A 24,338-nucleotide genomic window follows, 5' to 3' on the forward strand; every position below is an offset into this window, starting at 1 on the left:
AGTTTGGATGCTTTAAGAGCCGACTGGGGGCAGCACAGCCTTCCTGGCAATGCGCTTGTGGGCTGTTAACTGAAGAGTTCCTCTTGAGCTGCGAGCTATGTGGAATGAACGTGAAATTGCCCATTTCGATCCATGAGAGTGGCAGTTTCATTAGGTTGGACTTAATGTGTGTCAAATCTCCCACCTCGAGTCGTTTTTTCCCCCGACTCAGCTTATAGTTTCCACAGTGCGGCAGCTACTCACCATATTCGTCACTTTTCCCCATCGCACCCCCATGACCTAAGAGAACACTGTGCTTTCCTACCCTCGAGGTCTCTTCAGCCTCATTTATTCATCTAGTTCAGGATTAGACGCCCCACCAGCACTGTGTCTGAAGCTCCCCCGCCCCTTCTCTCATTATGTAACCCGTGTTAGTCTGATTGGAGATTCTCTTGCCTCATCCTCCAGAACTCTGATCTATCAGGGTAAGGAGGCTGTCAAATGTCTCTCTAAACCCTGAGCTCCATGGATCAAGTGTGTATGTCCACGGGGAGACAAGTCAGCGCGTAGAACAGCGCCCAGCATACAGTAGATGTTCAAACAAAACCCAGCTGACCTAGCTGTGATTCCATTTAGTCCTCAGGATCCTCAAAGCAGGAAAAATCCAACCTGCTCCCCAGAAGTGGACTAGAAACTCATTTCCTGCTCCAGCCCTCACGACTGTACTCTCTGGTACTGGCCCACTGATTGATTTTGGACAGGCTCTTCCCCATAGTGGCAACTAATAGCCAAGTAGTCTGTGAACCCTTGAAACAGGACTGCTCAAGTGGGGCTATGTTGTAGGGGAAAAATCACAATGGAGGAACTGGAGAGATGGCTCAGAGGTTAAGAGCACTAGTCAATGGATCCCAGAAGACTTGAGTTTGATTCCCAGAACCCACATGGTACACCGTCTCTGTGACTCCAGCTCCTGGGGATCCTACATCCTCAGCAGGACCCTGTCTCAACAACAGCAGCAATGTCCTAGTTTTCTTTGTTTCTTTATTTTGGTTTTTTTGTTTGTGTGTTTTGAGACAGGGTCTTACTATGTAGCTGTGGCTGTTATGGAACTCACTCTGTAGACCAGGCTGACCTTGAACTCACAGCAATCCACCTGCTTCTGCCTCCTGAGTACTGGGATTAAAGTACTGTGTGCCATTTTGCTTGTCCTAGTTTTCTATAGCTTTGTTAAAGACCATAACCAAAAGCAACTTGGGGTGGATAGGGCTTATTTGCCTTACATCTCCTGATCACAATCAATCATTGAAGGAAACCAGGGCAAAAACTCAAGGCAGGAGCCTGGAGGCAGGAACTGAAGCAGGAAGCACAGGACGCTCCTCACGGCTCTGTTGCCCATGGCTTCCCAGCCCAGGGACGGGTGGCTCTCTACCCACAGAGGGCTGGGTCTTCCCACATCAATCATTAATCAGGAGATGCCCCCATAGACTTCTGAAGGCATTTTTTCAGTTGAAGTTCCTATTTCCTAGCTTGTGTCAAGTTGACAAAAAATAAAATAAAATAGAAAAAAACCCCCAACTAATCAGCACAAAATTTGAAATCTTTAACATAGCCCTTACTGTCCTGGACAAACTCACTTACAGAGATCTACCTGCCTCTGCCTCCCAAATGCTGGGATTAAAGGTGTCTGCCATCATCATGTCTGGCCTGAAGGTATTTATTTATTTATCTATTTATTTATTTATTTTTTGGTTTTTCGAGACAGGGTTTCTCTGTGTAGCCCTGGCTGTCCTGGAACTCACTCTGTAGACCAGGCTGGCCTCAAACTCAGAAATCCGCCTGCCTCTGCCTCCCAAGTGCTGGGACTAAAGGCATGCGCCACCACTGCCTGGCAAAAATAAATTCTTAACCTGATAATGGTGGCACATGCCTTTAATCCCACGACTCAGGGGGCAGAGGCAGTTGGATCTCTGTGAATTCAAGGTCAGGCTGGTCTACAGAGGGAATTCCAGGACAGCTAGGGCTGTTACACAGAGAAACCCTGTCTCAAAGGAAGAACAACAACAAAAAAATCTAAATAAACAATAACAAAATACGACAAGCCTAGCATGGTGCCTTTAACCCAAGCATACTACTACTTTTATAACAATTATTTTCCTATCGTATTATTTTAAAAATTGTGTATTTATTATTATATCACATGGATGTGTTTGAAGGGGTCAGAGGCAGGGTGGTGGGGTCAGTTTAGTTCTTTTACTTGGCCTCTACCTGAGCCAGCTCACTAGTCCTTCTTTCAAACTATTTTAAAAATATTTTTTGTGATTTTTACTTATTTCTATCTTATGTGTTTCGATGTTTTCCCTGCATAGATGTCTGTGCATCACACGTACCCAAGGGGGCAGAGGGGGTCAGGTCCCCTAGCAGCAAGGCCTCCCTCTTAACCTGCTAAGTTATCTTAGGCTCCCTCATGATGCGTTTTTGTGGGACGTAGCTGGGCTTGAGAAGCCGCTGCCTTGATCCCAGCAAGATAGCTCAGTCGATAAATGTGCCATCAAGCCTGACTGGGTTTGATCCCAAGAACTGAAAAGCTCAAAGGAGAAAACCAAATCCTACGAGTTGTCACCTGACATCCACATGCACTGTGGCATGTGCACACGCGCGCACGCGGGCGCGCGCACACACACAGGAAGTAAGTAAAATAAAAAAAAAAATAGGAGTCACTGTCTTGGCTGGGGTGCATTCTGAGATAAAGTGCTGTCTTAGACAGATAGGTCCAGGGTCCCATCTTCCATAACAGAAGGAGGAGAAGGAAGAAAGGGAGGAGAAAGAAAAGAATAAAATCCCCTAGCCTGGAGGTGGTGGCACAAGCCTTTGATTCCAGCTCTTGGGAGGCAGAGGCGGGTGGATCTCTGTAAGTTCTGAGGCTAGCCTGGTTTATAGGACAGCCAAGGCTACAAAGTTGGGAAAAAAGAGAACAAAATTCCCACAGCCTAGCCACAATGACAGTGACAACTACTTTCTATTTCTCAGATGGGAAAACTGAGACTTAGAGCAAAGAGCTGCTTGCCAAGGTCACCCAGCAGGAAGAAGTCGTCTGGAAGGCCTGCAAGCCCCCAGTCTTCAGGGTGAGATTGTCAGCCAGGGTCTCCATATTGAACATGCTGGGGCAAAGACAGAGCCCATGGGAAGGAGTAGACAGGGTGAGGGGAGGCCGGGGGCTTTAGGGTCTCCCCTCTGAGTGGGCCTCAGGGGTTGGCTACCCAGGGAACTTGTCAGAGTCTGATCATGCTCCTGGGGAGGAGTCACCAAATGTCCTGCCCATGAACATCATCAACACAGATTTTAGACAATAATAAGGACAGTTTTTAGAGTTTACTTATTGACACAGGGTCTCAGTGGGCCAGACTAGCCTTGAACTCACTGTGTTGTTGGGAATGACCCAGACTTTCTCACGTTCTCTTCACATCTGCAGTGTTGCACTTTCAGGCCTGTGCCACCACCGTTTACTCAGTGTTAGGGGTCCAACCTGGGGATTCATCTGAGCGCTCTGCCACCTAAATGCTCTGCCGCCTAAGCTCTACTTTATTCTTTGATATAAGGTCTTACTGGCCTGGAATTTGTTATATAGTCTAGGCTAGCCCTGAACTCCTGATGTTCCTGCCCCAGCTTCCCAAGGGCTGAGACGACAGGTATATTCCAGAATGCCTGGCTGTTTACTTTCTTTATCCTGTCATAGTCGAGACCAGTACTGACAAGATCCCATCTCACAAGTGATGCACCTGGGGAACAGAAAGGCTGAGGGTTGACCTGACTGGGGTCCCAGTAGACAAGGGTCAGAAAACAGGACAGATGAGGGAAGTGAGGTCCAGCGAGTCCAGGAAGCTGCCCATGGTCACACAGAGACGGTAATAAAATATGGGGAGTCAGAATAGAGCCAGGAAAGTTGAGGGTGTTCCCCCAAAGTCTCAAGACTTATTTCAGGCATGCCTCTCTCTTAGGAAAGGAGGTGATGGCAGCGGTGGTCAGGACTGGCAGCCCCCCAGCCCTGCTGGAGCCCAGAGACTCTGGCTTTAGGAAGTCCTAGCCATGTCTATTCAGCCTGTGCCATGAGCTCACTGTCTAGGCATCTGGAACTCCTGACCCCAAACCCAAGTGCTCTCAACTCACAGGCAAAGTACGGCTGCCTTACAGGCTCAGATGAGGAGACAACACAGATCTGCAGCTTAGGGGACGTATCTACCCTGAGGGTTCTCTCGTTCTGCCAGCAGCAGCCAGCTGACGCAGGCCTGCTTGTGGTGGTGCCAGGCTCCACAGTTCTGCTGGCCACTTCAGCTCTCTGAAGCCTTCTGGAGACACAGCTCAGAGGTAGAGTGTTGCCAGGAGACGTGGCATTCAGACAGGGGAAAAGCTGTGTCTGAAATCTCATGTGATGGCACCCGGGCCCTGGAGAAGGGGTCTCTGATGCCTAAGGACAGTTCATGACCACACTAAAAAAGCCCTGGGTACTCCAGGTTCCTGCTTTGTCCCACTAAGGTGGGATTCTGGGTCTCCATTTTAAATAGATGGGGCCATGGTGGCTCAGAGAGGTTAAATGACTAGCTGATGGTGTCACACATGCAGCCAAGAAGTGGTCAGGCCTGTTTGTCATTGCAGCATGGGCTAAGAATTTGAGGTTTGGGAACTGTTGGGAGTCCAAAGGGACAGGTGTGCCATCATTCCAGATCCCTGGCCACTGGGCCTTTAGAAGAGGCCCACCAAGCTGGCACCAGAGCCACAGGTCAGCTATTCCTATGGTTTCTTGGCTTGTCTCCAGGTTCGTTGGGGGAAAGTCTGGCTGGGTCCCCAGGGTCTCCCATTAGCCCATAGTCAGGTTCCATGGGTCTCCTGCTTTTCCCTGTTCCATAAAGATGGGTGGAAAGAGGCCACTCCAGGGGCTGCGGAGGTGGCTCAGAGGTCTAGAGCACTGGCTACTCTGTCAGACATCATAGGTTCAATCCCCAGGAGCCACATGGTGGCTTACGAATATCTATAACTCAGTTCCAGGGGATCCAAATCGCCTTCTGGCACTAGGGACAGGTGATGAACAGAGATGTACAGGTAAAACACCCTCACACATACATAGAATTTTTTTTTTAAGTGTACTCTCAAGAACACTCCTGTGCTTGTGGGTGCTATGCGGCAAGGGCAGCGGCTCCCCAGGCAGCACCTGGCTCTCCTGCTGGAGTTCACAGCATAGGGCTGCTCACCAAGTTCAAAGGCAGCAGAGGGCAAGGTGAGTGATGGGTGGTCCATGGGGAGGGCAGAGCAACTCCCTGGGCTTTCTCTGCAGGAGATGCCCTCCTTTTTTCTTTTGCACACATACCAACTTCACGGGCCACCCTCTGCATACAGCTCTAGGAGGGAGGGACCTGAGCAAAGCACATACTCGGCCTCAGCAAGGAAACACAAGCAGGGCTGAGGGCTAGCTCCTGGCACAGCTTGCTAAGGAAAGCCCTAGGGTTCACTCCCAGTACCAGACCAAACACAAGCAAGGTCTGGTGGGTGGCCCAGCACTTTAATCTTTTAACATTTCAGCACCAAGGAGGCAGAGGCAGGAGGATCTCTGTGAGTTAGAGACCAGCCAGAGGTACCTAGTGAGATCCTGCCCTGCCTTAAATAAAAAAAGAAAATAAAATAAAGAAGCCCCTTAAACCTCACAAAAGTGACCACTTGCTGGTAGCTCTTGTGAAGGATGGAAGGAAACCAGTGATGGAAGGGGATGTCTCAGCGGCCCATGCCGAGACATCTCTTCCCCCTGAGGGACCAGCCACACTCTGGTATAGCATAGAATAGAGTTTATTCAGGGCATGGGGAGGGAAGCCAGGAGAGTAGTAGAGGCAGAGAGAGAGAGAGAGAGAGAGAAAGAGAGAAAGAGAGAGAGAGAGAAAGAGAGAGAGAGAGAGAGAGAGAGAGAGAGAGAGAGAGAGAGAGAGAAGAGAAGAGAAGAGAAGAGAAGAGAAGAGAAGAGAAGAGAAGAGAAGAGAAGAGAGGTAGAGGCCAGCCATGACCACATAGAGAGAGGGGGAAGGGGGCAGAGAACCTGCAGGCGAGGGATCAAGGGAGCAAGAGAGAGAGGAGGCAAGCAGCCCCTTTTATAGTGGGCAGGCCTACCTGGCTAGGAGGAACATACCTGGCTGTTGCCAGATAACTGTGGAGGTAGAGTTTTGACAGAATACTAACATTCCCACGTTTTGGTTTAATTAAAAAAGAAATTTAAGCCGGGCGTTGGTGGCGCACGCCTTTAATCCCAGCACTTGGGAGGCAGAGACAGGCGGATTTCTGAGTTCGAGGCCAGCCTGGTCTACAGAGTGAGTTCCAGGACAGCCAGGGCTATACAGAGAAACCCTGTCTCGAAAAACCAAAAAAAAAAAAAAAAGAAATTTAGAGCCGGGGGGTGGTGTCACACACCTTTAATCCCAGCACTTGGGAGGCAGAGGCAGGCAGATTTCTGAGTTCAAGGCCAGCCTGGTCTACAGAGTGAGTTCCAGTACAGCCAGAACTACACAGAGAAACCTTGTCTCGAAAAACCAAAAAAAAAAAAAAAAAAACAAAAGAAAGAAATTTAGAAAGAGGTTAAGGCGAAGCAGGAATAGGGTTGTAGTGATATCTGGCTACTTTCTGCTGGCATTGGGGGCGATGTGTCTTTAGGGGGAACCTAGAAGAATGGGTATGGAGGATGTTTGTCCAGTCTTAGGAGAGTTGGCTGTTTTCTGCTGTCCAGGGTCTATGGCGCCATCTGAGGATAGATCAGAAGGAACAGGTCCAGTAGAAGCAGCTGTGTGTGTGACAGGAGATGGAGCATCTGGAGCTTGCTTCTCTGGAGCTGTTCTGGATGTGTCCGGACTTGACAAGATGTAGGGAATAAGATTAAGTACACTTGGGAGAAAGAAAAATTTTCTAAGATGTACATTTGAAACCCAGAGGGATCCCACCCTTTGTAATAGGTAGTAAGTGGGAACTTTAGGAAGATGTACTTATCTGGATGTCATTTATTTGGTCCATGAGAGGTAGATCTGAGTGGGTTTCCTGTAGCTTATGAGTTTACAAAAGAGATAACAGCATGAGTTAACAACACGAGCAGTCTTTTTTTTTTTTTTTTTTTTAAAGATTTATTTATTTATTTTATTTATGAGTACACTGTCGGTGTCTTCGGACACACCAGAAGAGGGCATCCAATCTCATTATGGATGGTTGTGAGCCACCATGTGGTTGCTGGGATTTGAACTCAGGACCTCTGGAAGAGCAGTCAGTGCTCTTAACCACTGAGCCATCTCTCCAGCCCCACGAGCAGTCTTTAAGATGAACCTTTGTTGGATCGTATAGTGGAATATCTTCTTAGAGTTAGGCAACTTTATAGGAACTCAGATAATTTAGGACAGTGGGATAGTGAAAAGAGGAAATATGAAGCATTTAATTGATGGCAGCTGAGCTTAGGTAATGAGGTAACAGATGAAAAGCTTTAGACTCCAGCCCAGGTAGTCCTGGCAAGCCCCACACTGCTGCCCACCCTCATGCCTCAGCCTTCCGAGTGCAGAGTTTTGCAGGTGCCCGTTACCATTTATGGCTACATTTGGGAGTGGGGGAGTTCAAAATGTGTATGTCCAGCCGGGCAATGGTGGCACACACCTTTAATCCCAGCACTTGGGAGGCAGAAGCAGGCGGATTTCTTGAGTTCTGAGGCCAGCCTGGTCTACAGAGTGAGTTCCAGGACAGCCAGGGCTACACAGAGAAACCCTGTCTCGAAAAACCAGAAAAAAAAAAGAAAAGAAAAGAAAAAAATATGTATGTCCAAAGAGCCAGAATTACCTTGTTTGACTGTGTGGATGGTCCTGAATTACCCATTCCACAAAGGTCTTTTCATTGACCGTAATGGTCTATGCTCTTGCTTAGTCACGGGCATACTGCAGGTCCCTGGCCTCTCAGTCTTCTATGGTGAGAATGAGGTGGTCATGGGACTCCAGAAGCTGTTGATGCCAGACACAGGAACATGCTTACCATAAAATGGATTGTCACCACTGTTGGCACATTGTAGCAGAAGGTTCACCTCTGTTTAGTTCCCGAACTTCCAGTCAGGCTGGGAGGAAACCCAGTTCACTGTCCACCATGCACCTTTCCAGAGTCCCAGGCAGCCACTCACCTGTCCTGCCCTGTCATAGAACTGTACCTACTTTTTGTTCTGTATCTGGTTTGTTACAAAGGCAACCTCACAGAACCCGTTGCTTCTGCCTCCTGAGTGCTGGGAATAAAGGAGCACACCACCTGGCCATTTTAAATTTGGGGTGGGACTCAATTAGTTCAGGCCTGCCTTGAACCATGTGGTGGAGGCTCATCTTTTTTTGTTTTTTTTTTTTGTTTTTCGAGACAGGGTTTCTCTGTGTAGTCCCCTGGCTGTCCTGGAACTCACTCTGTAGACCAGGCTGGCCTCAAACTCAGAAATCTGCCTGCCTCTGCCTCCCAAGTGCTGGGACTAAAGGTGTGGGCACCCACGCACACACACACACAAACACACACACACACACACATCCTTAATCCCAGCCCTTGTATGGCAGAGGCAGGTGGGTTTCCGAGTTCAAGGCCAGCCTGGTGTACAGCTCAAGTTCCTGGACAGCCAGGGCTACATAGAGATCCTGTCTCAAAAAACGTCAACCAAACAAGACACTGGATCCCCTGGAACTGAAGTTACAGCATCGTAACCTGCTATGGGAGCTGAGACCTGCTCCTGTGCTGCAGCATTTAACCATGGAGCCAGCCATCTTCCCAACCCTTCATTTTACCGTTATTTACACTTACTTACGATGGAGGTCACAGGACAACTAGCTTTTGGGTTTCTTCTCCTACCACGGGCAGGGAATCTCGAAACTCAACTCAGGTTAAACCCAGTGGCAAATTCTTACCCATTCAACTACTTTTCCAGCTCCTCATTCCATTAATATGGCTGAATAATATCCCACTGTGGCTGGAGCAGATTCTTGCCCAAGCCAGTTAATGCAAAGGTGGGCATTTCTGCCTTTGTGCTAATGCAGTGTTCTTGTTTGTTTCCCAGAGTTCCTGGGGGAATGGACAGACTATAATATAAAGGGCGTTTACTGGATTTGCTTACATAATAGGGACTGAGTGGTGTCTCAGTGCCAGAGGGCTCTGTTCACATACCCAGGAGGTTGCTGAAGGGCAGGAGGCTCTGAGGAGTGCTGCTGCTGTTTGTGTGAGTGGAAAGGCTTGGACTGGAGCTTGGTGGCAGCAGGCACTGGAGAAGCAACCCCATACTGAGACAGGCTGCTCCTTCCATCCATCTGGTCTTCCCTGATGCAGCTCAGTCAGGTGGTTACGCAGCCACTCTGCATCACTCCCCTGCACGTGCCTCCCCGGACACACAGAGCTGTGACACCAGGCCAGTCAGTCAAGCAGACAACTGAGCTCCTGTTGTTTTCAGACAGGGTCTATGTAATGCTAAACGACCTGGAAACTCCCTGTACACCAGGCTGGCCCGGAACTCAGAGTTCCGACTGCCTCTACCTCATGAGCACTGGGATTAAAGGCGAGCACCACCCATCCCTGTCCTACTCTTACTACCACAGACACCTGAGATGGAGCCCTCAGCAGGTAACAGCCTCCACTTCCCTGTGCACCCATGTCGGGTAGCTTACCGCTGTCTGTGACTCCAACTCTCTATGATGGGGTGCCCCTGGCCTCCTTTGGCACCCATACGTATGTGCACATATACACATACACACCAAATTACACAGGCCCTTAGGCACTCTAATCGCAGAACTTGGGAGGCAGAGGCAGGTACAGCTCGGAGTTTGAAGCCAGACTGGTCTACACAGGGAGACCCTGTCTGAGAACCAAGCTAAACCCAAGGCAGGCCACTGATGAGCACATGGTTCTGGGGGCGGTATCCACAATGGGCAGACCCATTCTAGATCTGTGGTGAGGGTACCAGAAGGTAGGTATGGCAGGAAGCTGCACGCTCGGATCTACTCCATCACAAGCCAGAGACAGAGGCACTAACAAGCAATTCAAGGCCCAGCCTTGAGGTAAGGCCAGCCTCTCAGGGCGCCCTCCATACTCACAGACATCTGGTCCTTCCCCTGTTTTCCAAGTGCATTGGGTCTCAGGGTGCTTGCTTAGCACCCACCAAGTAGATCAGATCCCCAGCAGTCAGCTAAGGTGAGCCAGAAGCCAGCCCGGGAGCACTGGACAGACTCAACACTAAATTCTGACCAACACTGGGCTTACCTCAACACTGGGGCAGTCACTAGTGACCCAACAACTCTTGGCCTTAGCGGGTGAAATCCTTAGCCGGGCAAAAACGGATGGGCCAGCAGCACACTCAATGCGTGCCCCAGGGCCATACCACAGAAGATGTCACCAGGTCAAACACCACGCATAGGACATGATCAACACGCGGCCCAGCAGGTCTGAGTGACTACAGCGGTGTGAGTCCCTCAAGGACAGGAAAGCACAACGACGACACACAGCCTCTGTGACACAGCTTTATTGGTTAACACTGGAGTGTCCCCAAGTGGCTCTGGATTACTGGTGTGATGGGAGGAGGTGGTGCCTCGCTGGAGATACAGGACCTTCTTCATGTATAGACAATGACAGCCGACATTAGATGACTGGGGTGGGGGCCCCACACCTGGGGAGAGATTATTCCCATTGAGTCCCTAAACACTCTCCCCACTGAAGGGCTGGAGCCACAACAGAGCCAGCCTGTCTATCACAGCCTGTCACACTGGTCATTGTTGGTCCTCGTGCCACCAGGATGGCGCCTTGCCGGCGGCGGGGGCCCCGGTCTTCTCTGATGCCCCTTCAGCAGTGCAAGCTTCTTAGGCAGGCTGGAGCTGGCCTTCATCACCACGTCATGCTCCATCTTCTTCCGGATCCCCACTTCCAGGCTCTGTGGGGGACACAGAGCAAGCCCTTACTCTTCCTAGCTTGAGCATACACATCTTCCTTTTGTTCTTTGTGAATGGCTTCAGACTCAACATCTTCCTGCTTTGACGTACCCTTGCCGGGCCTGCATGCTACCGTGCTCAGGTCAAAAGGAAACCAAATCCTTCTATCTCTGTGTCTCTGCTCACACCCATTTTACAGGTGGGGAAACAGAGGTTCCCGCATTAAGCAGGGTCCCAAAGTCAGGGGTAATGGTGATAGCTCTTTCTGTCCCATGTCTCACCCACTTTCCTAGGGCTCCAAGTGAGGCCATGAGTCAGTTTAAGTCACTGACTGGCAGCTACCCCATCCACTCCTGCTCTGCCTGAGCGCCTATGACTATGACAGCTTCATGGGGTGAGCACAGGAGTTCTGAGGAAGACAACAGTGTGTCTGTCAGTCATGAGAGCATGAGAAAAGTACTGCTGATAAAAAAGGTTCCAGGGACACTGTGTGAGCACACTGTGTGGTGTCTGAGAAGACTGGGGCTAGCAGTGGGACAGGCCGAAGGATGAAAAGCAATGAGGACCGGGAGGTGAAGGACTTGGGCTTTTGCTGAGCAGAAAGCAACCATGGAAGGTTCTGGACAGAACAGGAGCCAGTTTTGAGCACAGGCAGGTGCCTAAGCTGCTGTAGCAGGGGGAGGGTAGCCTTGGCTAGGAGCTGGCCTTGAAGGTGGATTCTGGATGGATGCCAAAGGGATCAATCTGCATATGACCCATGTTCAAGGATGACCTCTGAACCCAAGAGGGCAAAAGGCAAAGTGGTGGGCTGTGGGAGGAGCTCACTTAGAACCTGAGAGTAGGTGCTCTATGGAGCAGAGGAAGGTGTCGGGTAACCTACCTGGGGAGACAGAGTGAGCTTAAGATTTAAGCCAGATTGGATCTTCTGACTTTCTTATTAATTTTTAATTTTTGTGTATGAGTGTTTTCTCTGCATGCATGTCTGTGTACCACAAGAATGCAGTGCTGGAAGAGAGCAGAAAAAGGCACTGGAAACCCCGTAGGACTAGAGTTAGGGATGATTGTGAGCTGCCTCGTGGGTGCTAGGAACCAAATCGAGGTCTCATGGGAGAGCAGCCAGTCCTCCTAACTGTTCACCCCATACTCCCAACACTCAGGTGACAGAGACAGGGCAAGTTCAAGGCCAGCCTGGCCTAGAGTCAGACCGTCTTTAAAAAAGGCTGGAGCTAGGTGTTGTGGTGCACACCTTTAACCCCAGCACCCAGAAAGCAGAGGCAAGCCTCTGTAAACTCAAGGCTAGCCTGGTCTACATAGTGAACTCCAGACCAGCTAGGGCTGTCTTAGGAAAAAAGGGGGTAAGGAGTGGATAGACTGGGAACGTGGCTACGCTAGTACAGTGCCTGACTAGTGTGCACAAGACTGAATTTAACCCACAGCACTCCCATAAACAGGGCTGAGTGGGCCACACCAGCCCCAGCAGCACACTGGAGGCTAGGCTGTATAGCTCCAGGCTAGCTTAGGCTTGTGTGAGGATCTTTCTCAAAAAGCACAGAAGCAGACAGAACACAAGAAAACAAAACAGGGCTGGAGGAATGGCTCAGTGCTTACAGGGCACGTAATTCTCTCTCAGATGACCTTAGTTATGTACCTAGCACCAGGTCATGCTCACAGCTCATACCACCTGCAACTCCAGGAGATCAGATGCCCTCTTCTGGCCTCTGGGGGCATATGCACTCAGGTGCACACACCACACATACACACATAATTAAAACATAATATTATTTTGGAGGCTACAGCTGTTCAAAGCACATTCATTCATTCATTCATTTCTGAGACAGTGTCCTGGATCTTACTTTGTAGACAAGGCTGGTCTTGAACTCAGAGCTTTGTCTTTGCCTCTTGATTGCTGGGATTAAAGGCCTGGGCTATCATGCCCACCTTTAGCACTTCTGGCTCTTTAAGACCAGGGTTCAGTTCCCAGCACACATATGATGGCTCAAAGGCCATCAATAACTTTAATTCTAGGATTTTGGACATCCTCTTCTACCTCTTCGGGTACAAGACTGACACACACAGACACACACAGACACAGACACAGACACACACACACACACACCTGTGCTGCGTGCGCAGACAGTGGCAAAACACTCATACACATTAAAAAACAACAACAACCGGGCGGTGGTGGCGCACGCCTTTAATCCCAGCACTCGGGAGGCAGAGGCAGGCGGATTTCTGAGTTCGAGGCCAGCCTGGTCTACAGAGTGAGTTCCAGGACAGCCAGGGCTACACAGAGAAACCCTGTCTCAAAAACAAAAACCAACCAAACAAAACAACAACCCGAGGCTGGCTATCTGCTGACAGTCCATAACGCGCACCCGAAGCCCTCAGAAGCTAAGGGCGGGGCCGGGATTCAGCTGGGGATCCTCTCGGCTGTCCCCCATCCGGGATCACTTGCATCGCTTCACTCACCTTCTTCAGCTTTTGCTGCTGCATAACGCGCGCCTTCTTGGGAGCGATGACTCGACCTGGGTGGGGAGAGACAGCAGCCGGTGAGCCTGGGCCACCTTCCCGGAGTCTGCCGTCCTCTCTCCCTCCTCTTCCTGCTCACCCCGTTCCTTACCGCCTTTCCGAGGCCCGCGGCTCCGCTCCGCCGCCGCCGCCTTGCTTTTAGGTTTCTGCGCCTGAAACTTGCGTTGTCCCTGCGCCATGTTTCACCGCAAGTCGGAAGAGGCGGGGCAATGCGAAAGAGAGCCGGAAGTTGCGGGACGCCATTGGCTACAGTGGGCCGCAAAGACTCAAGGCCTCACAGGATACAGAACGGCACTCTTAAAGGAGCAGCTGTCCAAAAAGTTGAAAGGAAAATTATGTTACCATTTTCAGGGGTAAGACCATATTTGTGTATTATAAAATATGCGGTTTTTATACATAAAAGTTCAAATAAGGCTTGGGGTGTAGCAAACGAGAAGCTCCTTTTGGAGAAAAATTAAAGGACTGTCAAAAACCTTCAGTAATTATTGGTAGGAAGGCTCAACCGGTAAAGATGCTTGCTGCCATGCCTGAAAACTTGAGTTTGCTCCTGGGTGGTGGCGCAGGTGTTTATCAGCACTAGAGAGGCAGAGAACTGACTCCTGTCCTGTAGATCATTCCCACGCACAGAATAAAGATGTCACTAAAAAAAATAATCCCTTACATTAATGCATTAATTTTGCAGTTGTGCTGGGGACAGATAGCAGCCTCATATTTGCAGCACAAGAGCTGCCACAGCTACAGCCCCAGCCATGCTCTTTTTAATTTTAAAAGATTTAAAATATGCACCAGGTGGCTGGGGACATGGCATGGGGGCAAAGTGCTTATTGTCTATGCAGGAGACCCTGAACTGCAACTCCATCATTTGCTGGTGCACACACCTGCTGGCCCAGGGCTGAGCAGGCTGAAGCGGGGAGGACCCCTGCAGTCTAGCCTAAATCTTGAGTTCCAGGTTCAGAGACTCTCAAGAAATAAAGCAAAGCAGGTTGTAGGGCTCACACCTTTGACCTTTTGCTCAGGAGGCAGAGGTAGGTGGGTCTCTGTGTGAGTTCCAGGCCAGCCTGGTCCATAGAGCAAGTTCAAGGGCAGTCAGAACTACAAAGAGACTGTCTTAAAACACAAATACTTATCTTGATTACTGAACTTTAGTGTCCCTCTTTTATAGGACTTAGAGGACCTGGGTTTAGATCCCAGCACCCACATGGCAGCTCACAACCATCTGTAATTCCAGTTCCAGGAGATCTGGTGCCCTTTTCTGGTCTCGGAGAGCACCAGGGGTTTGCATGTAAAACCCTCACACATATATAAAAGTAAATAGCCAGGCAGCAGAGTACACATATTTAATCCTGGAACTTGGGTGACAGAGTCAGGAGGAACTCTGAGTTCGAGATCAGCCTGATCTAAAGATTGTTCCAGGGTAGCTGAGGCTACACAGGGAAATCTTGTCTAGAAAAACAAAACAAAAGGGAAACAAAAACAACAAAAAAAAGTCTTCAAATGTAACTAAGAGAACACCCTGATTATCTCTGCTTTAGTTTGTTTCAATCTGTAGCCCAGGGTAGCCTAAACTCTAAAGAAATCTTCCTGCCTCATTTCCCAGCAGGGATTACAGGTGGATGACCCCACATCTGACTTTCATCCCATGCACAGATAATTCAAAGGACAAGCCTGGGACAGGAGCTCAGGCCGCTTTGCTGTGACGCTGGAACTCGGCAGAACCTGGCAAACCATGTCCACTCCTGCAGCTGGAAGAGGGAGTATGGGTGGGTGAAGATGAACTTTGGGTAGCCATTTGAGAACTTTATTAGAAAACCAGAGGAAGGCAGGGCGGGGCAGGGTAGGGTGAGCCAGCTAGTCACACCTGGGGACTATCTAGGCTCTGTCCCTCTGAGAAGATGGAGGCACTTAGGGCTGCTCGGAGCTCCTCAGGGGCAAAGACACCCAGCTCAGTGATAATGCCACCTGTGATGAGTTCGTGTGGGGTGACATCAAAAGCAGGATTCCAAACCCGGATTCCTGCAGGGGAGAGAGGGCACGTGAGGTTGGGGCTTGGCTCTGAGAACTCCCTGGGTACTGGCATTTGTCCTCAGCACAGTCTTAGGCTACAGAGTCCTGAGACTCTAGGAATTCACACATACCAACAGTGAGGGATGCAAGTACCGAGGCCAGGAAAGGACACACCCTGTATGTGCTGCCCAAGAAGTCTTCAGCCTTATGATGCATGATTTCTAACCCAGCTCTTGCCTGGCCCCAAGATTTTAAGAATTTCAGAATCCACCCCAGGGCCTTCGCACTGACTCAGACATGGGTATGCTTTGCTGTTGCATCTGTTTTTCCAGTTCTTGGGATGGGGCGGAGCCCTTCATAGATGTTTAGAAAACCAGTTTTAATGTAATTACTTCTCTAACACAGGGCCATACGTATAGCTTGGGCTAGCCTCAAATTTTCTAAGTAGCCAAGGCTGGTTATGATGTTCTGGTCTTAATGTCTCTACCTTCTGAGTGCTAGGTTTACCAGATGTACAAGATTAGCAAATTATTTTATAATGTCTCTGTTATTCTTTGAGACTTTTGTATATGATGTATTTTAATTGTTTTTAACTTAAAATGTTTTTGATGTAGTTTTGGGGTTAAATCTCAGGTCTTGCAAATACTAGCAAGTACTTCATACATATCTGAGTTACACCCTTGGCTGTCTCTAAAATATTTATTTTGGGATAAAGTTTATATTGACGAGGCTGGCCTTCAACTGGTGATCTTCCTGCTTCAACCTCCTGAGCAGCCACCAGAACCCAGGGTTTCTGTGTAGCTCTGGCTATATTAGAACTCTGTAGACCAGGCTGGCCTCAAACTTGAAGATCTGCTTGCCTTTGCAAGTGCTGGGATTAAAGGCATGTACCGCTGCTACCACAGTCTGGCTCTGATTTTTGAGATGGGGGGTCTTACTATGTAGCCCAGGTTGATCCTGAACTCTCAGCAGTCCTCCTGCCTCAGCTTCCCCAGTGCTGGGATCACAGGTGTGGTATGTACCTCCATCCCTGACTTTCTGTGTAGACATCTATCTAGGCCAAGACTTGCTAGTTTTATGCTTTTCTGACGGGATCACTTGGTAGACCACACTGCCTGAAACTCAGCTGTACCATCTGGTGGTCTTGAACTTGTGCAGCTCCTCCTGCCTGGGCTTCTGGAACATTGGAATTACAGGTTGCACTAGCACACCCAGCACTGTTGACATGTGTGCATGTGTTCTTACACAGAGAGTGAGGGGCAAACTTCAGCTGTGGTTCCTCAGGAAACAGCCAGCTTAAGTCTGGAGACGGTCTCTCACTGACCCTGGGCTCACTGACTGTACTCTGCTGGTCAGAAGCCCCAGGAAGCTGCCTTCTCTGTCTCCCCAGCACTAGAATTACAAAGCTGGTTCTTGGACTGGAGAGATGGCTCAGAGGTTAATAGCAATGACTGCTCTTCCAGAGGACCTGAGTTCAATTCCCAGCAACCACATGGTGGCTCATAACCATCTGTAATGGGATCTGATGCCCTCTTCTGGTGTGTCTGAAGACAGCTACCATGTATTCATATACATAAAATAAATAATTCTTAAAAAAAAAAAAAAAGTTGGCTCTGAGCCCCAAACGCAGGTCCTTATCCCAGTCTCTACCTGCTGAGCTCTGTTCCTAGCCGCAGTGCTATTCACACAGTCCGGCCTTGAATTTAACCTACATCATCGGAATCCAGCTAAGGAGAGGCTCAAAAGAGCCACGTGGCTCATGCTGTTGAAGCCTGCAACGCCCAGAGTGCCAACCCCACACCTTACCCTGTGCAGCAATCCTCACTCCATTCAGGTCAGTCAGCTCCTGGCTGGGGCGTTCCTCTATGACAATCTCCTTTCCAGTTTCCAGATGGAGGTCACAGGATGAACTGGGGGCAGCCACATAGAAGGGGACACCGTGGTGCTTAGCAACAATGGCCAGCTGGTAGGTGCCTATTTTGTTGGCTGTGTCTCCATTGGCAACGACACGGTCAGCTCCCACTACCACGGCTGGGGGTCGGAGGAGAGTTAGGGAGGTCACCTGGCTCTGGATGCCCAAGGCTTTCCAGCCCCACCGTGCCCAGCCCACTGACCTGACACTCCCTGGTGTGCCATGGCTGCAGCCGCCATGCTGTCAGTGATGAGAGTCGCGGGGATCTGCTCGTACACCAGCTCGAAGGCTGTCAGCCGAGCTCCCTGGTTGTACGGCCGGGTCTCCGTGCAGAAGGTATGCTCCAATCGGCCCATCTCATGCAGTGACCGGATCACACCTGTGGTCAGACAAGCAGGGTGATCCCGAGGCCGGGGCTGCAAGTGTGGTGCACAGCATGGCTCCCAGCCTTTCCTGTCCCCGACACTCTTCCTACCTTCCCTCATCAACTTTACGTCTCCATCCCGACACCCTGAGGCTCCTCAGTCTCACCAGCAACCCCATCATTCTGATCTTTAGTCACTGCCCTGTCCTTGTCACTTAGGACGATTGTCATTGAGACAGGGTCTTGCTATAAGGTTCAGGTTATATCTTTCAAGGTGTAAGATGATCTTCTTTGCCCTAGCCCACTGAGTGGCTGTTAGCACCTTCTGATAATTTATTTTCTGTGTTTTCTGCAGTGCTGGGGATGGATGGAAGCTGTGGCCACACACGGCAGAACGACACATGGCAGAGCCGCGCACACAGCTCTTCAATGGGTTCTCACTTGTGCCCCTAAGCCCCTTGTCACTTCTCTCTGTACTCCAGCCTGCAGGTGCCTGGGATCTTTTCCATGGTTCACCACTGTGTTCTTACTTGCTGGAACAGTCAGTAGTTGCTTAATGTCTGTTGGCTGAGTCAATGAACAGGGCCCAGGAGCCTCCTTGATATGCCTACACCTGCAGACAACTTCCCAAGGGTTTCTGTACAGGAGCTAATATACTGGGGGTAGAAATAAAAACATATTATGCCAGGCTGGAGAGACCGCTCAGTGGCTAGGACACTTGCTGCTCTTCCAGAGGACCTGGGTTTGGTTCCTAGCACCCACACACTGGCTCACAATCATCTGTATCTCTAGCTTCAGGGGCTCTAACACCATTTTCTGTCCTCTGGGCACCAGGTACATGCATGATCCACATACACACACAGCAGGCAAAAACACTCATATACACAAAATATTATTTAAAAAAAAAAAACCCAAAACTAATAGTCACATTTCTGTGGCTCCAGTAGTTTCTTTTTAGATTTTGGAGATTAAATCCTGAATTTAGTGTATACTTGTGTACACTAAGCTAAGTACGTATTCTTTTAAAGTGTTTACTTATATTTTAAAGATATATTTACTTTATTTATATGAGTACACAGTAGCTGTCTTTAGATACCCCAGAAGAGGACATCAGATCCCATTACAGATGGTTGTGAGCCACCATGTGGTTGCTGGGAATTGAACTCAGGACCTCTGGAAGAGCAGTCGGTGCTCTCAACTGCTGAGCCATCTCTCCAGCCCTGAAGTGTTTGTCTTTAATTATGTGCGTGTGTGTCTCTATGCATGTAAGTGCACGTGCCCACGGAGGCCAGAGGGTGTTGGGTCTTCTGAAGCTGGTGTTGCAGGCAGTTACTGGGGGTGCTGAGAACGTAATAGGTCTTTTCGAGAGGGGTCCACACTTTTAAACTGCTGAGCCAGCCCTAGCTAAGCAGGTACTCTTGCCACTGGGCCACACCCCCAGCCTTGGTTGTTTTGCCTTGCATCCCGGAAAGACTCTCCCATGCCCCGACAATCGAAGGTGCCTCCTCACCTAACGCTGTACCATAGCCAGCAGTAGCCAGAGCACCCGTGTTACAATGGGTCAGCACGGTCACCTTGCCACCCTTGGGGTTGGTCTGCTCTAGGAGATGGCGGGCTCCCAAGTCCCCGATGCTCCGGTTATCTTTGAGGTCCTTTTCCAACATAGCCTCGGCGAAGCGGATCACTCTGGGGACAAAAGAAGCTCCTAGCACAGCTGGAAGGGACCTCGCTAACTTTGAAGGGGACAGACAACCTGAGGATACACCTGCCACTCTGCTCACTAATATACGTGAGCCAGGCACTGGGGGTGGGGCACGGAAGTAAACACAGGAAACCCTTTCCCTCCGTGATGATGACGTTAGGGTGGGAGAGGCAGGTGATGAACAAGAGGGACAGAATCAGGGACAAAGTGTTTTTACAGAAAGGGAGGGGAAGGAGCAGGAACCTGGAGATGGAGTTCTTTTTTTGTTTTGTTTTGTCTTTCACAGGGTTTCTCTGTATAGCCCGGGCTGTCCTGGAACTCACTCTGTAGTCCAGGCTGGCCTCAAACTCAGAAATCCGCCTGCCTCTGCCTCCCAAGTGCTGGGATTAAAGGCGTGCACCACCACCGCCCTGCCTGGAGATGGAGTTCTAACTGCAGTGTTTTATGCTCTAGGGTCTAGTCTCAGGCCAGACCAGGAGCCATACCGTGCAACAGAAAAGCAGTTAGAACAAAGTGGCTTGGCCGGAAGTGGGATGGGAAAGAGAGGAAAGCAGGGCAGAGCACACAAGACTTCAAGGCAAACAAGACAGAACCGGTGTAATGAAACTGGCGTGGCGCTGCTAAGGGGCTGAATTCAAGAACCTGGGGAACACAGAGCAGGGACTGACTCCTAGTCCTGTCTCTGGGCCTCTGGACACCGCACATGCGTGCACTGCGCCTGCTCCCTGGCATCAGAATGGAAAAGGGAGGTCGGCAGCCTCTGCTCGGTGCGGTGCCAGGTCCAGGATCCCGTACCTTTCCCGCACGGTCTCTTCAGTGGCACCCTCTCGTTCCGCCTCCCGGGCCGCCACGTGAGCCAGATCGCGGGCGGCACGAGCCATGTTGACAGCGGTGGGCCGGGCGGCGACTAGGAGGCGCAGCTGGTCTCGCACGAAGGCCACCAGAGCGGCGAGCCCGGGACCGCCGGCGCCCGCCCGCAGCTCCACGGCCAGGCTGAGACAGCCGACCAGCGCGATGGCGGGGGCGCCGCGCACCTTCATGGCGCGGATGGCTTCCCCGGCCTGCTGCACGGAGCCCAGCACCTCGTAGTGGCAGTGCTCCGGCAGCTGCAGCTGGTCAAGGATCTGCAGCGAGCCCGGAGAGTAGCGAATCGCTTCCAGTCTCATGTTGGCTAACCGGCAGGTCCGCACCGAAGTCCACACGGGCTGCGGGGCGGAGTTGCGGCCTGGTGCATGCGCATGCGCACACGCCGCCCTGGTTGTCCGGCAATCAGTGTCGGCCAGAGTGGTCGCAACCTGTCCCAAAGCTAAGCAGGGAGCTCCAAGATGCTAGGCGATGGGGTTATGTTTGCCGAGAACCGTCCATCCGTTACGGAATCGATTACTTGACAGCCTCGGCTCTGCTTAGCCACGTCTCACAGACATCCAGCGTTTAATCAGTTTGTCAAATGACCTTCCGTGGGACTACTTTTGTCTCCATTCCTTTAAAAGTAACCACCATGAGGGACTTTTATTCTTAGAGGCTGAAGAGATTGCTCAGTGGTTGAGTCCGTACTGCTCTTGTAGAGGACCAAAGGCTTTACGGCTGCCTCTCTCTCTAGTTTTAAGGGATTCAAGGCCCTCTTTCAGACCTCAGTGGGGTAACATACTCACACATGCAAACGCTTAAAAATAAATCTCAGTCAGATTTTAATCCCAGCATTCAGGAGGCAGAGATCTGTGAGTCCGAATCCACCATAGTCTACAGAGTGAGTTCCAGGACAGCCAGGGATACATGAGAAACCCTATCTTAAAGCTGGACCACGTCTTGTCTCTATTGCTGGGGTGCCGGTATGATAGCTGTCTATACCTGGCTGGGTTAGGGTGTTTTTGATGGTTTGGCCATCACGAGTGGCACACAGCAGCCTGTGACATGGAGTTCTTGCCTACCTTTCACATTATTTCTCTAGCTCCAGCAGCCCTGTCCTTTTTCAGCTTCCTTATGCAGTCCCTGTCACCACCAGTCTCGGTCCAATCTCAAACCCTTCATCATGCTGTGTGGGACTGTGCTGCTGTCACAAGGAGGCTGCAGTAGCATCTGGGTGGGAGTGAGGGCAGGGCAGCTACGAGGGGAGTTTAGTAACACAAGGCAGGGACAAAGAACAGCACTTTAATGTTCAGGAATCAGGGCTTACATCAAGGCACAGGCATCCTCACCAAAACCAAATAAATAATACTCTGTATAGGACAATAAGTCTGTGGCTGGGCAGGTGGCAATGCAGCCAGTCCCTAAGGTCTGCACGAGTCATGGCTTCTGTCCTGGAATTCTGACTCCTTTACTCGCTCTCTGAGTCAGAGTAGTCAGCTACCAGGGAGGCACTGGGGGTGTTCGGGTGCAGCAGGTCCTCCTGGGCCTGATCGCTACAGTTTCTCTTAGATTCTGATGTCTTGCTGGTCCTGGGTGCCTCTGCTGTCTCTTGAAGTGTCTTGCTGTCTTGGGTGGTTCCTGGTGGCCCTCTTGGTTCTTCTGACAAGGAGTTGTCCAGTGCACACTGGGGACTTTCTGGAACGTCTCGAGACTTTCTCCTCACTATGCCCAGGTCCCCCACTGTGCCTGTGCTGCTGGGGGGTGGTCTGCGGCCCTGGCACAGCTTCTTCAGGACGTTGCTGGCTTTGCTGCTGCTTGCACTGGGACCCTGGGCTGAGGGGAACCAAGAGCGGTGGATGATCTCTGTCCGCTTCATTCTCTGTTTGTCCTCATAAGCTGTGGGGAAGGGAGTGTATTATATAAGGGAGGGCCAGAGGGTCAGAGGCAGAGTGGGCAAAGAACACACCCTGAGCCTTGAGCTTTCTTCCCACCAGTGTAAATAACAGGGCGCTAGGACCAAGTGCCTCGAAACCCTGCAACCTCTGCCTCCCATGAACCTCCCAGCCCAGAGCCAGCACTCACAGTCCAGGGTGTGCAACCTTAGCAGGGCAGCCAGCCTGCGGTCATCCTCCGACTCTGGCACAAGAGGGATGGCTAGGCTGGCCTTCGCCTGCAGTGCCTGGTCCTTCTCTTCTTCCTCCTGCATGGCTTTCTTCTTCTCCTGTGGGTGGGTGTGGCACAGAGACAGGGACATCAGAACCCCACCTCTTTGAGACCCATAGGTCTCACTCCAGCCACTGGGTCTCAGTTTCTCCCTTGATACTGGAGCAAGGGAGTGGCCCAGACAGAGCCTGTGATACAGAAGCGGCCCCATGTGTAGGCTCTGAGTATCAGTGTCCTGCGACAAAAAGATGGCCATATGCCCCAACGCTACACTTTGATCAGTGATGGGCTGAAGGTGTGACCTACTAGATAAATCATATAAAATCTGATAAGGGTGTGCTGGCCCATGCCTGTGATCCCAGGCAGGGACGAGAATTTAAGGCCATACTTAAGCCTGAGGAATATTGATGATTCTGGGGTCCTAGAATTTTTCCTACCCTTTTGCTTTGGGGGTAAGAGGGCAAGGTCTTCCTCTGTAACCCAGACAGACCTGGAACTTAAAAGTAGTTCCCCTGCCTCAGCTTCCTGAGTGTTGTGGCTAAGCCCAGCTTTCTGGTTTTGAGGTTAGTCTCCAACTCCTGGGCTTGGATGAATGATTCTCCCATTCCAGTCCCGAGTAGCTGGAACCACAAGCAGACACCACTCAAACTGTCTCCCTGCTTCTGCTGAAACTTTTTTGTTTGTTTGTTTGTCTGTCTGTTTTCAAGACAGGGTTTTTCTGTGTAGCCCTGGCTGTCCTGGAACTCACTCTGTAGACCAGGCTGGCCTCGAACTCAGAAATCCGCCTGCCTCTGCCTCCCAAGTGCTGGGATTAAAGGCGTGCGCCACCACCGCCTGTCTTTGTTGAAACTTAGTTCCCTCTGTGACAGCTGACAACGACAACAGGAAGCTTTGGGGAGGTAACTTTGTGGGGGCTCTTTCTGTTTAAGGGAGTCAGTGCCTTACACAGGAGTCCACAGGGAGCGTGTTCCATCTGCCCCTTGATCCAGCAGGAAGTTCTGAAGAATGAGATTGGGCTCTCTGTACCTGGCCAACCTGTAGGTGGCTCACTGCTAGACTTCCAGTTTACACAGCAGTGCATAATATAATTTTAGAATAAACTTCCCAGTCTGTGGTATGTTTGTTATAGCAGCAGGAAGAGATTTAGGCAGAGCATGACTCTTGTGCTGCACATACGGAGCATGGAGTCAGACAGGAAATGACCAGCCTGCAGGTGGGACGTGGGGACACAGGTCAGAGTCTGCTGCTGTTTCCCTGTGGGGCTTCCCTCACCCGGAAGTGCCTCCGTAGCATGCTATTCAGAGCAAAGTCATCCTTCCAGGCATTCTGTGCCTCCTGGATGTGGCTGAGTGTGGGAAGGGCCTTCTTCAGCGTGCTGCGGTCAGCCTCACCGTGCTCTAGGCGGAACATGGCGTCCGTCTCCAGTTTCTCTTTCTTCTCATGCTCTGCAAGGACCACATAAGCATGACCCTGGGGAAGCAGCCGAGGGTCATGTGGGATGGGCAAGCAAATAGTGCTCACCTGTGGTCAGCACCTGCTCATTGTCTTCCATATCCCAACGCTCCTCCTTGCGACTGGCACCACTCACGATGACATAGTCACAGTTGGCAGGGTCTGTTTGCATCTCGATGTAGTTGACACAGAGGTGACATTTCATCCGGAACCTGGAGAGGAACTGGAGTTAGGATGCCGTGGCCCCATCCTGAGACCCTAGAACCACTGCCCACTTCTTTTGGTGTACCACACCCTTGGAGAAGTCACCGAGTACCCCTGCACCCAGCTCAGACTTGGGCAAACCCCGAGGAAGACGAAGGAACAGGTTTGCACATAGATGGAGCAACCAAGAGGCAGAAAGTGGGGCTGGAGGTTCCAAGTCTAGGGGCTGCTCAGCATGCTCATGTT

General features: G+C 50.7%; 3 protein-coding genes across 4 annotated transcripts; all 3 read right to left on the reverse strand.

Annotated features, from left to right (window-relative positions):
• Window positions 1-10,492: 10,492 nt before the first annotated feature.
• CUNH19orf53 (chromosome unknown C19orf53 homolog) lies at window positions 10,493-13,637 on the reverse strand. Its single transcript, XM_028786320.1, has 3 exons — window positions 13,537-13,637; window positions 13,386-13,441; window positions 10,493-10,915 (listed from the first exon to the last, which is right to left on the reverse strand). Exons 1-3 carry the CDS (start codon window positions 13,622-13,624, stop codon window positions 10,736-10,738), a joined length of 324 nt encoding a protein of 107 aa, XP_028642153.1. The 5' UTR covers window positions 13,625-13,637; the 3' UTR covers window positions 10,493-10,735.
• Window positions 13,629-20,649, reverse strand: Mri1 (methylthioribose-1-phosphate isomerase 1). Of its 2 annotated transcripts, none has more exons than XM_028786319.1 (5): window positions 20,223-20,593; window positions 19,236-19,411; window positions 17,564-17,740; window positions 17,256-17,480; window positions 13,629-13,754 (listed from the first exon to the last, which is right to left on the reverse strand). In XM_028786319.1, exons 1-5 carry the CDS (start codon window positions 20,591-20,593, stop codon window positions 13,720-13,722), a joined length of 984 nt encoding a protein of 327 aa, XP_028642152.1. In that variant the 3' UTR covers window positions 13,629-13,719. The 2 variants fall into 2 exon arrangements, with proteins under 2 accessions (XP_028642152.1, XP_028642151.1); XM_028786318.1 differs by lacking the exon at window positions 13,629-13,754 and adding an exon at window positions 15,222-15,458 and having other exon boundaries at window positions 20,223-20,649.
• Window positions 20,650-21,559: 910 nt separating this feature from the next.
• On the reverse strand, window positions 21,560-24,299 carry Ccdc130 (coiled-coil domain containing 130). Its single transcript, XM_028786288.1, has 4 exons — window positions 23,958-24,299; window positions 23,709-23,881; window positions 22,356-22,494; window positions 21,560-22,169 (listed from the first exon to the last, which is right to left on the reverse strand). Exons 1-4 carry the CDS (start codon window positions 24,091-24,093, stop codon window positions 21,742-21,744), a joined length of 876 nt encoding a protein of 291 aa, XP_028642121.1. The 5' UTR covers window positions 24,094-24,299; the 3' UTR covers window positions 21,560-21,741.
• Between the last annotated feature and the right edge of the window lie 39 nt (window positions 24,300-24,338).

Source organism: Grammomys surdaster, unplaced genomic scaffold (genome assembly GCF_004785775.1).
Source record: "Grammomys surdaster isolate TR1022 unplaced genomic scaffold, NIH_TR_1.0 125463, whole genome shotgun sequence".
In the NCBI taxonomy this organism is placed as follows: domain Eukaryota; kingdom Metazoa; phylum Chordata; class Mammalia; order Rodentia; family Muridae; genus Grammomys; species Grammomys surdaster.

Bases quoted from the DNA above. Each gene is read 5' to 3' on its own strand.
- CUNH19orf53 (XM_028786320.1), bottom strand. From the start codon at position 13,624: ATGGCGCAGGGACAACGCAAGTTTCAGGCGCAGAAACCTAAAAGCAAG. The intron at 13,442-13,536 runs GTAAGGAACGGG...CTCCCCACCCAG, and splicing joins CCGCGGGCCTCGGAAAGGCG to GTCGAGTCATCGCTCCCAAG. The intron at 10,916-13,385 runs GTGAGTGAAGCG...TGTCCCCCACAG, and splicing joins AGCAGCAAAAGCTGAAGAAG to AGCCTGGAAGTGGGGATCCG.
- Ccdc130 (XM_028786288.1), bottom strand. From the start codon at position 24,093: ATGAAATGTCACCTCTGTGTCAACTACATCGAGATGCAAACAGACCCT. The intron at 22,495-23,708 runs GTGAGGGAAGCC...ACCCACCCACAG, and splicing joins TGCTACGGAGGCACTTCCGG to GAGAAGAAGAAAGCCATGCA. The intron at 22,170-22,355 runs GTGAGTGCTGGC...CCTTCCCCACAG, and splicing joins AAGGTTGCACACCCTGGACT to CTTATGAGGACAAACAGAGA.
- Mri1 (XM_028786318.1), bottom strand. From the start codon at position 20,593: ATGAGACTGGAAGCGATTCGCTACTCTCCGGGCTCGCTGCAGATCCTT. The intron at 17,481-17,563 runs GTCAGTGGGCTG...TCCGACCCCCAG, and splicing joins GGCACACCAGGGAGTGTCAG to CCGTGGTAGTGGGAGCTGAC. The intron at 15,459-17,255 runs GTAAGGTGTGGG...TCTCCCCTGCAG, and splicing joins AGTGAGGATTGCTGCACAGG to GAATCCGGGTTTGGAATCCT.